This window comes from Catharus ustulatus, chromosome 9, assembly GCF_009819885.2.
Source record: "Catharus ustulatus isolate bCatUst1 chromosome 9, bCatUst1.pri.v2, whole genome shotgun sequence".
Taxonomy (NCBI): Eukaryota; Metazoa; Chordata; class Aves; order Passeriformes; family Turdidae; genus Catharus; species Catharus ustulatus.
This window is the reverse complement of record NC_046229.1, coordinates 5,872,003-5,887,353: the sequence shown is the minus strand read 5'-3', so window position 1 is coordinate 5,887,353 and position 15,351 is coordinate 5,872,003. Positions and strand designations below refer to the sequence as shown.

At 42.9% G+C, this 15,351-nt stretch overlaps 1 protein-coding gene across 3 annotated transcripts in view; it reads right to left on the bottom strand.

Annotated features, from left to right (window-relative positions):
- Positions 1 to 508: 508 nt before the first annotated feature.
- The window catches only part of GLIS1 (GLIS family zinc finger 1), a 177,025-nt gene continuing 162,182 nt past the window's right edge, over positions 509 to 15,351 (bottom strand). Inside the window, exons 9-11 of one of the 3 annotated variants that reach the window (XM_033068047.1) lie at positions 9,404 to 9,588; positions 3,946 to 4,113; positions 509 to 1,592 (exon numbers count right to left, since the gene is read on the bottom strand). In XM_033068047.1, the coding sequence (XP_032923938.1) occupies positions 1,456 to 1,592; positions 3,946 to 4,113; positions 9,404 to 9,588 (490 nt within the window). In that variant the 3' untranslated portion in view covers positions 509 to 1,455. The remainder of the gene's footprint in view (positions 1,593 to 3,945; positions 4,114 to 9,403; positions 9,589 to 15,351) is intronic. The other 2 variants (XM_033068046.2, XM_033068048.1) reach the window with 2 other exon arrangements.

The window sequence follows — 15,351 nt, the reverse complement described above, 5'->3', positions numbered from 1 at the left end:
AGTCAGTGCTGCCAGGGCTGCTTGGCCACAATTAATGGGTTTGCAGCTGGCACTGGGTGTCCTTGAGAGCCAGAGAGCTTGAGGAACCCTGGCTAAAACGGGGGGGTCGGGTCATGTAACCCCACAAACCTTGTTCTGCAGTGACTAAAACTTCCTGAATGTCTAAGTTTCATTCAAATTTCTTGAGGACACAAAGCTAAATTGGATACAGAGACCCTTTCAAATGCACTAACAAGGTGCAACCAGGCCCCGGAGAAACAAGTGCACCGTGCAGGCTCTGGTTACCCTGGACCAGCCTCAGCATGGGAGGAATTTCTGTGTTTGCAGGGGCTGAGGAGAGGCACAGGGGCACCAGGGATCCTGGAACTGGGACACAGGCGCCCTGTGGGGCCTGAATTGTGTCCTACACTTCTGGGGAGAGAAGAGACAAAAAAAGAAAAGTACCTTCCCAGCCATAGACTGGGTTCAACCCAGCCTGGGATTTTCAGTGGTGCCCTGTTAGCCTGGCTAACTCTGTAAGAGAACAGACATGGACTGATGCAGGGTCTGGACAGCCCTTTTGAAGCCCAAGTTGCAGTGGTTTGTAAATGAGAGCTCTTTTTTTCCCCCTCCAGTCAGTTTTTCCTTACTGTTCTCCCAGAGCCACGGGACACTTTCAGGAGCTCAGCTCTAACCTGGCACACACTGGGGGCCCCTTGCAGGATGTGTCCCAGGAATCACCACTCTGCTGGGAAGTGCAGCTCATTGGGGCAAGGGCCACAGTGACAGGGAACCAAACTACTGCAGGGGACCCCTGTTCTTGGTTTCCTTCACATACACGTGGGCTGATTTACTGTCACAGTGACTGAGATGTCACTGCTTGGTTAAAATCCCTCTCAGGCACGTTAGGAATGCAGTATCAGGGAGCCCAGTGGTGTTAAGAAATGACAGTACACTTGTTTCCAGTTTTTAATGCTTTCTTGTAAAATTGAAAATACAAAACAGCTGAGCAAATGTAGATCTTTATATACATGAGGTCTCTGATTAAAAAAATCCTTTTAGTTAAAAAAAAAAAAAAAAGAAAAAAGGGAAGACCGAACCAACAAGTTAAATGAAAACTGATTAAAGGGAACAACATTCTCAAACTGAAGCATACTTTCCAAGAAGGAAAACATCTTCTTTACAAGTTTATTATATAACTTACATTTACACTTTACTGAGAGAACTTACAAAACAAGCTGCTTGAAATACTCCTCATTCCCTTAAAGCATGAATTTCAAAGTGCCACAGCAAAGGAACAGGGTCCAATATTATCTTATACAGACTATTCATGTATAAAATGGTTTGGTAAATGTGAGGTGTTCATTTAAATGAGCACATATAGGGATACAGACTAAATAAAAGTACTTGAACAACACCTTTGTTATTACATACGCAGTTACAGGTATAATAAAGGAAACAAGGCCAGCACTGCTCTTAGGTATCTGTGTAGATGGAAGGAATGTGATTCAAGCAGTGATCAAAGGCACTGGTCTGGAAGAATCCATTTTCATCAGTTCCACTGGAAACCATGTCTTCAGATACACACTGGGCTTCAGAGATCCCCTCATAGCCTGGAAGAGCATGGACATGAGTTAGTGGCACGGTGCACGAGAGGAGGGAAGCACAGCTTGGGTCTGGGATCACCCAACACAGCATTAATGGAAAGACATCAGTGTCCAGCATCAAAGCCTTGCCCAGGAGATGCACAAATTTCAGTGGGTGTTCGTGTCACCATGGCTGGGGCTCCCACTCGTTTCTGTGCAAAGCTGTGCACTTGCAAGTGAAGTGCAAGTACCAGCACAGCTCTCCTGGGACTCACTGTCATTATCTGAACAGGACATCAAAACTACGAGTGGGCAATGTTCTGACCCTTGGACTGAGCCCCCAGGGACCCCAGAGCCTACCTCCAACTGGAATAAAAAACAGCAGCAGCAGTAGCTGAGGGAGCACATGGAACAAGATGCAGTTTAGCAAATGTCTGTGCTAACACAAAGTCAAGCCCTTACACAGAGTGGGGACTACTGGGGATGGCTGATCCTTGTGGCTGAAGCACCAGACCATTGGGAATGACTCTTTGTCTGTGCCTTGGTAGAGAATGAGGTTATACATTCTCTTCAGCCTTCCCCTTGTCTTTTCCACACCTCTGCAGGCAGGTGTGTCGGGTGGGGCTGAGCCAAACTCTGCCCAGGCTCCACAGGGGCCTTGGGGCTAAGTGGCACCACAGCCAGGGACAGATCCTGCATCCTACACAGTCCTGGCTGCAGGAAAACCTGTCCACTTCATTGGGGCTATTTTACTGTTAGATACGTTTTTATTTTTTGAGATCAAATTCTCTACTTACTTACATTTCTGCATTTTCCTATGACTTATTAATTGACTGTTGGTTTACAGGTCAGATTCTGCTGTCTGCAGAAATCTGGCACACAGTGAATGTCCAGAGGTTCTGGAGGACGACCTCAGCATGTTTATCTGTGTTGAGCCAAGCGGAGTGACCATATTTTGATAAGTTTTGCAAGTGTTTATGTTATGCTAATTTCTATTTGATGAGCCTGTATACAGGGTGGATACAGAACCAGAGATGGATAAAACCCAAGATAAGCATACACCCCAGAAATCATTATTAGATTCCAGATAGAGTAAACTATCCAAAGTCCTGAACAGAAAATAAAAATTTATTGACTGTTAATGTGATTCATGGAACAGCTGTTTGCCAGTCACATTTGGCATTCCTGTGAGATGAGATCTCATTTAATATTAATGGTGCTATAAAAGCCTGAAAAAAAATTAATGCATAGCCTTGATGAATCTTGCAAACCTGAATGGTTCTATTTTGCACACTAAAAGATGAGATGAGATTTATATATTTCATACATGTTTATATTTCAGCCTTTTAAGTATTTGCATGCCTCAATAACCACTCTAAAAACAAAAATACTAAACAGAAACATTTCATGATAGTTTAGGCCCAGACAGAAAAATCAACTGTTGTTGAAGTTGGTGTCTTGCCACAGTATTATTCTTTACTGCTACAATTTCTTTTGGAAAGTTTATTTAGTCTGTTCTTTAAATATTGCAGGCTGTCAATCTAAGCTTGAAATTTGATGTTAACATGAAAAAACCCTATGTTTTAGTAATATCAAACTTATGAGTAACACTAAAGAATTCAAAGTTGAAGTTGAAACTTCATCTTAAATGTTTCCCTCGTGTTGGTTACTGATGCATGCACTTCCCAGAATGGAACAGCAGACAAATGCGTGCACACTTGCTCTGAACAGAGTCTCCTTTAATACAAAACAAACAGGAAAGTCAACTCTAATTTTGTGGTCTGACTCAGGCCCCAATTCAAAAAGCACTTAAACATATGTTTCCAGTATCGTTCTTAACCGAGGTGCCCTCCTGAGTGCAGACATGAAGAGAAATTTCTTGGAGATATGTAAGAAAAGATTGCAGAAAATGCTTGTGTTTTATGGCTCTGACAATACTCATGTTTTGTGTGATTTCTGCAATTCTGTCAATTCTTCATTTTAAAGGTAGGGATAAAAAAGAATACTAAGCATACTGTACTATAGTAATGTAGCCATTATAATTTTGACCTGATTATAAAAGCCTGCCTGAGCACACCTGAGATGTGCAATGAACAGACCACACAAAAAAATGTAGGCAGTGCCTTGTCAGCTCTCCAAGGTGGGTATTGCTTATGGCATCCAGAAGAACAGAAGAGAATTTGCCTATCAGTCAAATACAGCAGGATTAAAGAAAAAAAAATTTGCTTTCCTTGTGGGGTTTTTATAGATGAAAATGAATTTCAGGTTTTTTTTTTTTTATACGAACATGTTTTGTCATAACGTTGAATATAAAATGTATTCTTTGCCCCTCCTGCTACAGATATCATATGGATAATTCCTTATAGGTGGAATAAATTACCTGTTGAAGCTAAAGGTGCATTGAGTATGTGATAGCCATTCTGCCTCAGAGGACTGAAGCAATGGGAGTCCCCTGTGAGCACATCACTGCTGACAGACTGGTCCATTGTTCTGTAGCAATCTCCGTAGTGGAAACAGTTTTGTATGGAGTGAAAGCTGCCTTGGTAACCTGAAAGCAGATATTGCACACAATTCAATCCTTCTGCAATGGTACTGCCTCCACTTCTGTCACAGCATTTCATTACTTGGGGGGGGGGGGTTTAGTCCCTCAGTTTTAACTTTGGATAAATGATTGTCCTGTTCTTTAAAGTGCAGTTACAGAAGAGCTGCATCAGACTTGGTCCCACAAGGTGCTGTGGACTGTGATCCCCATCAAGCAAAAATCTCAAGGATGGGCTTCATTTCAAGCAACAGATCAGCTGAACACAGTCAACAGCACACTTGGTTCAAAGCTCAGCAGTGAGCTCTCCACTGGAACAGGTCCAGGTTGCTCAGCTCCTATGGGAACGTCTCTGTAACAAATCACTCTTAATTTAAATACAATATACAGTATTTAAATGAATAGCACTGCTTCATTCTCATTTAAGTAGTGTCTTTTCTCATCCAGCGTGTGCTGTGCACTGCTAGACACAGCACTGTTCATCCAGAACCTTCACAGGTTCCTCAAACTTCTTTCCCTGTCCTTGATTCAAATGAACCTCCTTTCACTGGACACAGGGGGCCACAGTGTGCAGGTAAAATTGACCTAGAACTGCAGGACTGACTCCAGATGGTTGTCACATGAAGGTGAGTTCAATCAGGGGCTCTTCTGCTTCTGGAAAGTGCTAAGATGGATCTGTATGGTCTCTGCTTGCCTCAGTCATTCTGGTTTTGGGGCATGTTTGACTTTCGTCCTCCACATACCCAGCATTTCTTAGATCCTGTTTTTTTTTCCCAAGTATTGTATTATCAGTACCCAGCAGTTTGGGTTTTGCCATCAGAAGTTGTGAATGAGTTGTAGAAAACAAAAGATACTGAACAGTAAAGGACAAATGAATTGCTGAGGAAGGAATTTTGCAATTTTTTATGAGTTATTCCAAAATCCTAAAAAATTGTAATTTGTTCCCATAAGGATGATCTCAAAGATTGTCACAGTATTTAAACCAGTCATGGCCTGATTTAACTCTCTTCCTTCCTCCTGCCTCTTCCTTACTCCAGGTGCATTGCACATTAACTGTACATTCCTATCAGCTACCCCTTTTCCTGCCTTCTCCAAAATGATTGTCCTTCCCTTAAATGCAACTGAAGTCAACCAAACTAGGCTTGAATTCTAGCAGAATGTGCTTCAGGATTTTCCTCTAACTGCCAGAAAAAATATGGAGCTGTTGTCTTTCTTCCCTCAGTCTTACTCAGACTGAAACATTTCCTCAGGAACTCCTGCAGAAGCTCAGGGCAGTTCAGTGAATCCCAGTCCCAGCCACATTTCCCCGTTTCCAGCTGACAGCTCAGCCCCACTCTCAGCAGAGCCCTGCCCTGCTGGGCTGCCTCTGCAGCTCTTCAGTCTGTTTGTTCAGAAATTAAATCCCTGTGCCTGTCCCCAGAGCACCTGGGGCTCTATGGGGTGAATGTGTCCTGTACAATTCCTGCAGTGTGCAAGCTCTCTCCTGTTCAGTAAGATCTCCCACACATCTCTGTTTTCCCTCTACTACCAAAGTCTGACAAAGCTCAGGGATTGGGCACTTCATATTTCCTAAGGTGGCAAGGCAATAAATAAGGCCAAGAGAGGCAATTCTTGAGTAGAAATGCAATAAACTCATTGAGTGGTGAAAGATTTGCTCTGAAGCTTCCCAGCTGAATATGTGCTTTGGCAGAACCTGCAAGGATTAGATGTTTAATTTCTTGAGAACATATGATCCACTACAAAATACCTAAATTGTTGATGTCCATGATCAGTGAAGTCCTAATGGATGGCTCTTAAAGACACTACACACTGTGTACCAAGGTTGCTCATATTTGCTGCTATGGAGAAGGCAGCCCAAAAATTTGGAAAGCTGAGCATTAAATGATGCATGTCTTTCCTTGGAATAAACAGCCAGCCACCTCTGTTTACTGCCTGGAGAGTCTGGCTCAAAGAACCAAGGAGCTCTTAAGAAGGTAGCACAGCCCTCTTTTGATGTGGTTTTAGGTACAGTGTGTTATTGATTGGTTTTGATAATTATCCTGACTTTCTGTTTACAAAACAAACTCCTTGCTGTAAGCCTTCTAAAAATACATCCTTTTGAGATGAGCAGTGAAAAAAAGACACTTGGCTTCAAAGGAGGCACACCTGATACAGTGAGCATTTAGATGCACTAGAGGAAAAAAAATTTAAAAATGAACCTTTTCCAGAATGTCTGCTACAGACATCACTCCTAAGGAAGACATGACATGTATTTTCTCTGTCCCTGTAACTGCTGTCCTTCCCTTGTGCTCCCAGGCTTGCCTTTGTTACACCAATTCAAAACCTTCATGATCTACAGAGCTGGCTTAGAAAAGCAGAGAGCAGCCAAGCATGACAGAACTGGATTGAAACTAGTCAGATCCAGGGTTTTCCCAAGACCTGTGGGGAAAGGTTATTTTGAAGTGTTTTAAGTTACACTGTCTGGAAATACCTGAAGCAGAGAATTGCCTCAGAATCAGAGTATGGAAAAGAACTGCCATAAGCAATGAAACTCCCTTTTGGATTGCAGGGTTTATCCCTCAGCACCACTGTGAGATAATCTGAGAATGCAGAGGAAAAACTGCTCCTGGAACCACCCAGTGAGGAGAGGGCTGTAGGAAAATCCTGGTGCTACTGCACTGCTGAGCTCACTGGGACCTGATTTCTGCCAGGTGCTTCAAGAGAAAACACAGAGAAATGCACCTTCCCTGTTCTAATGTGCCTGCAAGGTGGGATAAATTCAGGTATGAAAGAAAAAACATGGATGAGGATGGGAAAGGGTGCAGCAGGAACACAGGGCAGGTAGAACAAAACATGACACTAAAATGGGATCTCTGACCTTTGGGATCATTGCATTAGTTGTGGTTCCTGTAGATTTCTTTAAATGCTTCACTGAGAAAATATGGGGAATTAAAATATTATTAAAATCCCATGACCAAGTGTTCAGTTAACGACATGGGGTTGATTAGAGTAAATTAAATAGGGAGCATTTATTACAAGTTCTTAAAAAAGACTCCCTTCAGTGGTTAAAATACAAAGTAAGCAAGAAGGCTGACATCCCTGCTCCTTCTAGAGTGCAAATCTGTAGTACCAACTTGGCAATAAGTGTTTCACCAATATTTTTTTTGCCACATGGATTTCAGGTTTTCCTTCAGTTTTGATTTAAATCAAGAATTTTCTGAGGTTATTTTTCAAGAGAAGAATTTACTAAATGCCCTGTCAGTTTAAATGATCACTGTTAAATGTTTTATGTACAGTAGATGTAGAAATATAACAGTTCATAAAGGAATAAACTGAGTTCCAAACATAACATTTAGTTAAAATTTTGCTTTGAAATAATTTGTGGCAGAAAAGCTGCACTTAGCCACTTCACACAGTGCACTGGCTGCCTCTGCTTCTCTAAGGCACAGCCTAGAAAACTTCAAGCAGCTTTAAAATGAATGATGTAATGAGCAAATAATTGGAATATGCCTATTAAATGCCATCTTGTTATGTCATGTCATTTACATGTATTTGCAAATAAATCTCAGCTTTTCAAATTCCATAAAATTTCTGACAAGAAATCATGTCAGGTATAAATAACTACAGGATTCCACTGCCTGCCAAATTCTTTCGGCATGTAATGATTTCCATGTGATTTTACTACAGCTAGGTTAAAACATATAAATAATGTCAGCTTGTTCTTTCATTATCAATATTTCTGCTGCCAGCCTGATGAAGCTGCCATCTCCTAAAAATTCCACATCCACACTGTTTATGTGCTTCTGTACAGATGCCTGGTTCTACACTAGGTTTATGTGGTGTACCTTTCTTTGGCAAAAATTCAAAACTCCCAAATTATTACAGATTCCATTAGAAAAATGTGCTATTAATGACCTGAGAGGCAAAAAAAATGTAGAGCAAGTACAGCTAAGTACAGGTTACAGATAATTGGTTTCAAAGGCTGCTAATCAAAACTGATTTGGGAATGACCATTTCCATAATTAATTTATAATAATACTTCAACATTTGGCCAAAGTGGAAAATTATTGCTTTTTCAAAACCACATGACATAACACTTAGAAAGCAACAATTCATTCAAAAGGAAATGTGGTTTTCTTAAGGAATAAAGTCAATTTATTTAAGTGGTTCAAAACTTGTTCTGTCTATGCATTTGTTTCTGCCGTAGTAATGAGCTGCTAAACTTTCCTCTTGTGGCTTGTAGTTATTTAGCTCATTATAGCAACATAATCATATATCATTATATGCTATCATAAATCTGCCACTTCTCCCTTACAGAGTTAATCTTTCTAAATTGAATAATCTGTTGAGCATCAGGTTGAGTTAGTTTTTCCTTCAGCACAAATCATTAAATATAATATGCTTTAACTTTTCAGACTAAGCCTGTCCAACCAAAGAGCAAAAACACTGCTCAGAGAATGAGGGGCAGAGGGAACTGTTGGGATACCCAACCCCATCCCAGCTGGGAGCTGCTCATGGGTTTGTGTTCAGGCTCTTGCAAGCAGACAGATGTCCTGCACACTTCTTTATTGGGAATATTTACCACATTTTAGCAGCTCACCATCTGGATTGCATAACAGATTTCTGAAATATGCAAGCTCCTGTTACTGGAAGAATCTGTGATAATAATATCTCTTGCTAATTTGTGCCTCAAAAAATTTCAGGAACATTAATTACTTCCCACATCAGAACTCCAGAATAGGTATGTAAGGTCTCACTTTAAAAGGCTGAGTAATTCAGAACAAAAAATATTTTAAATTAAGCTGTGAGACAGCTGCTTACTGCTCCCACTCCTGTTCTTGAATAACATAGGCACTCTACAGTTGTACAGAGGGCATTTACATGTTACTATATAACATAAAACAAGCTGAACTTCCAAATAATAAGTGAAAAAACATCTGTTTCCTTTGTCTAATTCTATGTCTTGTGCATCACTATGAGTGGGCTGAGCAGGACACTGCCAAGGGGCCTCAGCCCATGTATTTTGGGACTGGATGGCTCTCACCAGTCAGGGGAGGTGCATGGCCAGCAGGCTTCTACTGAAAGACCTGAATAAAAGCAACAAATCTGCTGTTGGGACAGCTTTCCCCATTATGATGACATCTCACAGCATGAACCTGTCTGAAAATTTCCATCTGTATGTACATCAATCCGGTTCAAAAACTGCAGTTCCCCACTGAAATGCTGACAGTATTAGCCAAATATGAAAAACCAAAACAAATTATTTCTGTCGAGCTAGAAATTAGAAAAGTTGCAAAAAACAAGAAGAGGGAAGAGTTACCTTGAGATCCCTGCTGTACAGACTGGTTGGGAAATGGGGCGTACGATGTGTTTGGTATCCCAGAAAACTGCTGCCCGTTGGGTGACTGGCTGTGGGATGATGGAGAGCCATGTTTCTGCAAGAGGGAAGGTGGAACTAAAGCTTTCAGGGGGCTGACAAGTGGAGAGATTATGTTGGGAGCAAGCCTAGAAAAGAAAATACAGAAAAACTTCACATATCACATCATAATATGGTAAAATTAAATACTTGAATGAACTATTTCCATAATGGTCAAACTGTAGAGAAGTCTGGTTTGCAGGTACAAATTATATTGGAATAAAGGAGAACAAAACATTGCTACCTTCAGATATTTGCTAGGAGGCAAGAGAGTCAGACAAGGAATTCTGTTCCTTTACACTGACTTCCTGCACTCGCCATAATGACAGGATCAAAATGACACCACTCCTCAGTGAGCAACTTAAACACAGCTCAGTTTGATTTAGAATTTTGTGAGATGCATGTCCAGAAACAGAAGTGGAAAATATAGCTAGAATGAGTAAATGCAAGCAAATTGCTAAAGTGCCTACACAGCTTAATGGGGTAAAGCTGTAAGAGGGTCAAGCTGCAGCCAGGACAAAGGAAAGCGTTGGTTTCACTGCAGATGAGCAAAGGTGGATCCTGCACAGCTGTGACAAGGTGACAGTGCTGCACAGCCCAGTCGTGCCCTGTCAGACAGCACAGGCAGCATGGGGAGCTCTCAGTTCCCTCTCTGCTGCCTCCAGAGCTTTAGCTAAACCCAAGAAGGACCTCTCTGACAGCACCAGCACCTTCAGATGCTGCAAAATCCAGCTCACAGTCTGAGAGTCACCCTGTGGAAACCTCCCAGCCACAGAACCCAAGGAAGAAAAATAAAACAACCTCTGCAGGTTGTAATAGATGTCACCGAGCTGGAAAAAAATACTGAGCCCAAACTGTTGGAGGCAGACAAAAATTAACTAAATAAAAACTTCAATCTCTCACTGGTGTCTTCCTCTAGCCCTGCACAAGCTGTTCAAACACCATAAACCATCATTTCACACGACGGCTTCTTGGAGCAGCTGGACTGAGCTTGGGAGCGAGGCTGGGCTCCAGTGAGGGCTAAGCACTACATGGGAGTGTGCAAGAGGTAAACAGAGGGGAGCTGTGAATAAATGGTGACAACAGCTCCACCAAATTTAACATGAGAGGCACAGGAACACTGCCAAAAGCTGTCACAGTGACGCTTTAAATATTAGAAGGGGTTTAAATCAACCAATCCAAGCCCATCCTATGCTCAAATAATTCCATCTCCCAAAACAAGAAGCAAGACCTATAATACAAACCACAAAGACTGGATCTCCCTAAACTAAACCGAGGAATTAGAATAGTGTTGTTAAATGGGTGAAGGCAAGGATGTTTTCAAGTCAAATTGCAAGAACTGGAAAACAATTTTTTTTTTTTGTGAGGAAGATACCCCCTCCAGTAAGTGCTGATCAGTAATATGTACAATAAAGAAGGCTACTGTCAAATTAAAGGAGCCAACATGGAAGAGGAAAATATCCTATTTGTTCTGGTTTGGAAAAGGCCTGGGGCTGCAGAGGTGCCAAAAAGAGTCCGGGAGGTGCCGGGGCCGCTCAGGTCGGGGACCAAACGCTCTGCAGCCCGCACTGCTGAGGAGCAGGGCCAGGAAAACACGGGATTTATCTGCACAGCAGCGGCAGCCGAACCCAGGGCAGCTCCCCGGGGCCGCAGCTTCTCCTCCGAGGGCTCGGGGGCCGAGCTGGGACGGCTGCTGAGGAGCAGGGCCGAGCTGGGACGGGTGATGAGGAGCAGGGCCGGGCTGGGACGGCTGCTGAGGAGCAGGGCCGAGCTGGGACGGCCGCTCCCGGGCAGGCCCGCACAGCCGCGATCCGCGGGGCCGCTCAGGAGCAGCTCCGAGGCTGCGGCACCGCCCGGCACCGGGACAGACGGACACACAGACGGACACACAGACAGACACACAGACAGACACAGCGTCCTCCACGCGCCAGCAACGCTCTTAGAAGCCTGGAAATGCTTCTATCTGAAAGCAGATTAAAAAGATTGCAGTTGTTTTCGTTGGAAAGATAATAGCTAGAAGAGCTCATGATAGTGACATTTATATGGGTAATGACCACACACACATTTAAAAGAGAAACAAAAGATGCCCTAAAAACTCCAGTGCCGGGATGAGCCAGAAACCACTCTGAATAGGGGAGGGAAATGCTTCTGGGGAGCGAGTCCTCTGCAGCTGCCTGTGCTGGGTTTCCTCTGCCTGCCCTTGGAATGTCTTGTCCTGGCTACTGCTGGGAAACGCAGCCCCCCATGGAGACCTGCTCCAGCGCTTTGTGAGCCTGGGCCATGGTGGTTCTCAATTCTGTGCAATCGTGCTGCTTGTCCAACAAAAATGGTACACTTAGGTATCCAGCTGTGGGAATACTGAACATCCCAGCTTCCCTACCCAGCTTAACTACTCCCAGAGGCTACTTAAATCCTAACCATGGGAGAAGAATTTAAGTTTTTATTGTTATTTTTAAAGCAGCGCTTGTCCGCGCTCTCAGTCTCGCATTCCTGTTTTTCCTGTGTGTGAGCTCCACAGGGTTTGTGCCTCGAAACCTTTGAGAGGAGTGTTCAGGGGTGGTGATGTCCCTGCAAGGCCGGAGGGGCGCAGGCTGTGCTCCAGCCGGGAATGCTGAGCAGGGCTGGAGCTGCCAGCTCGCAGCTCTGGCCGGGCACGGCTGCCCCGGAGCTGGGGCTCAGCAAACATTGCTGGCTCTGGGCAGCTGTATCCTAGGAGCAGGAACCTGAGCTGAAACCCTGACAGCTCCGGGTAGCACTTGGGCACCGCTGCCTCCTCTGCATCTCACAGAGCTGAGCGGTTCACCATAAAAATCTGGGCTCTCCCAAGAAGGAATTTCATTCCATGTTTCCTGGAAGTTAAGGCACAGCTAGGAAAGAACTTGGCTCAGCAGAAAAATCTGGCTATGTTAGCACAAGTGGCCAACATGGGGATCTGTGTCCTTAAAATATTCATCACAATCCCTACAGCTCAAGCTGGTCCCTAAAGTATGACCCTGTGTGTGCGTGTGTGAACGTGCTCTGGCACACTCAAGGGCCGATTTCCATCAGCAAAACTGTCCAGTCTCCAGTGCTGTGTTTTTAATTCGCTCCTGAATATCTGCCTACTAATTAGGTTGTTGTGATAGTCAAGTTGTCAAAAGAGGAGGAATCATTCCTGATACAAATTAAACAGTTAATGCATTAGAGCCTAAAAGGTGATGCCTTCAGTGTGGAAGATGAAACACTGAAGGAGTTACAGCACGAACTCAGCTGGATACACTAAAATTCCCAGGCAGTAGCTCAGGCATGTGTGTTTCAATAACTAATAGCCTGCACATTTCCTGTTAATACTGTACTACAACCACAGTTTGCTTTGGTTTGGATAGCAATAATAAATATATACCATATATTTTACCTTAATTGTAACTTGCATAATTCAGTAAATTTGCAGGTCCTTTGGGGCCTTTTAATATATATCTGTGCCTATATATAGCTATATATAAAGAGATATAAATACTCTCACAGGCATGAAAAAAAAAATCCATATCCTTCCTTAATTCATTATATTTGAAGGCTCCTGGCTCTGTGGAATATTTCTGTTGAGGGCCATACAAGGGTGTGATGGGGGAGCCTCCTCTCCACCCTGTCCAAGACACAGGAGCAACAGGACACACACCACAGAGAGAAGGAGCTTGGCTAGAAACAAAAGGAACATTTTGCTCACACAGCATGCCCTGGCCTGTGCCATTCACATTCACAGGAGCCACAAAATCAAACAAAATACCTGTTTTTTTACGAAGGGACTGAATAATTTAATGGCCAAAACCAACATTTCCATGCTAAGCGAGGGGTAATCACATCTTGAGCTTCAGGATGTAAAGTGATCGCCCATGGAGGCAGAGAGGAATTCTGCTCTCTTCCCTCACCACACAGCTCAGGGCGACTGACCACGTACTGGGGGCCTTTTCCAGTTCCCCATGAAGCACCACTGAGGGATGGTGCTGGAGATGGAATTCCTGTCAGAGGGAGCTGGGATTTCATGTGGGATTGCAGGGCCAACGCTTCCTCTGAGAAGGCATCAGCAGGCAATCAAGGGAAAGGACTGCTCAGAAAAATCTTATGTGATTCATACACACACAAAAGGAAACTTTGGGAATAACTGAGCCTAAGTAACCACATTGTCTGTGGCACTGTGCACATTTCTGTACCAACACTGCCTGAAAATGCCCAGCTCCACAGCCCTCCCCACACGAACTCCTGCAGACAAGTAGGATTCTATCCACAGAGAATCATGAAACCAAGTGTCAGTCATGGACAGCAAACCAGTTCCTCAGTTCTACTGGAAAGCATTTGTCACTCACACCAATGGGAATGCCCAGAAATCTTGGTCCTAACAGAAGGACTTTTCAAAAGGGAAAATTAAAAGTCAAAACATAGAAAATATTGATCTTCCTCTCCCTTTTTAAGTGCACATCTTAGGAATCTCAAATCCCAGTAAATTTTTTTACATAAACTTTGTTGTGAACATGCTTTAACAATGTATTTGGGATGGTGGAAGCTTATATTAAATTTTAAGTGAGGCCAGTGTGAGGGAACTACCTGTGTATGCCATGAGCTAGCAGTGACCTACAGAAAACACACCTAAAGGCTGCAAGTACCATGCTTTAGAATTACTGATCTTGTCTGTACTCTGAGCCTCCCCAAACAGGCAGAGGTGTTTAATGATCTCTGTATTCTCCCAGTGCACACCAAATGTCCTGTTCCAATATCAGTGCAGCATAAAGAACCAAACAAATAAATACAGATGGACATGGATTGTTCTGAGATTTCCATCACAAAGTCTGGATAGGTGTCTTCTATATATCCACAGTGCTTAGTCTGAGGCTGAAATAGATTTGCCCTCTGCTTTAGTCTTTGTTCAATAACAGTTCCAGGACAAATTAACAGAATAAGGAATTATAAAACTCCTTTCAAGATAACAGAGCTTGACTAGAACTTGACTGTCAAACACTACATACAGTATACTTAGTAAACACCGTGTGGAACTGAAAATTGAAAAATAATAAAAAATAAATTCAAACTAAGATTTTTTGAATTATAAATAGGAATGAAGTATAACTGCAAATGTAAGTATGTAAGACAGGGATGTTTCCAATATGAAAACTGTCTGGGTTTGTTTTTATTGGTAATGGTGTGATGGCTTGACTGACAGATTCCTCAGCTAGACAAAGAACCTCAACCCATATCCCATTGAGTTCAGTGGAAACAGGACCAAATCCAGGCTGAAAAACATCTGTCCTTTATGTCAAATCATTTTTTGTATATTTTGGGTTGTAAGACCATTCTGTAACAGTTCCATACCCAGCAGTACTGCCATGAACAATCATGACTTTTGAGAATCATGTTCTAACTCAGATTAACATGAAAAAAATAGCAAATCAAGCACCAGAGTAAGAAGCACAAACCAAAGCAGTTCCACATTTTATCTGAAGTGCAGCACTGTAGCCACTTACAGGAACTTAAGAGTTTCCATGAGATGAGGTTCTCCCATAAAACCCAGCACTCCAACCAGTTCATTCATAAAATCTCTCCCCCAAGCATTATAGTCACTGATACTGTGAGAAAGTCCAATTCAGTTCCAGGACCAGGAGATTATTTTTTTAATGGAAAAAAAAGTTAACACGGATTTTCATCTCTTCCCATAATATTAAAAATGATGTGTAAAGCTCTGCTAATCAGGTCCCTGGATAGAGCCCAATCTCTGGCCACGTGTTTCTGTTCTGGGTCTTGCCCTAGGGGAATTTCTGTCAGCACATGCTCAGGAAACAGTTACACCGTTCACTCTTCTGGACTTTTTTGTAAGACAGACTCTA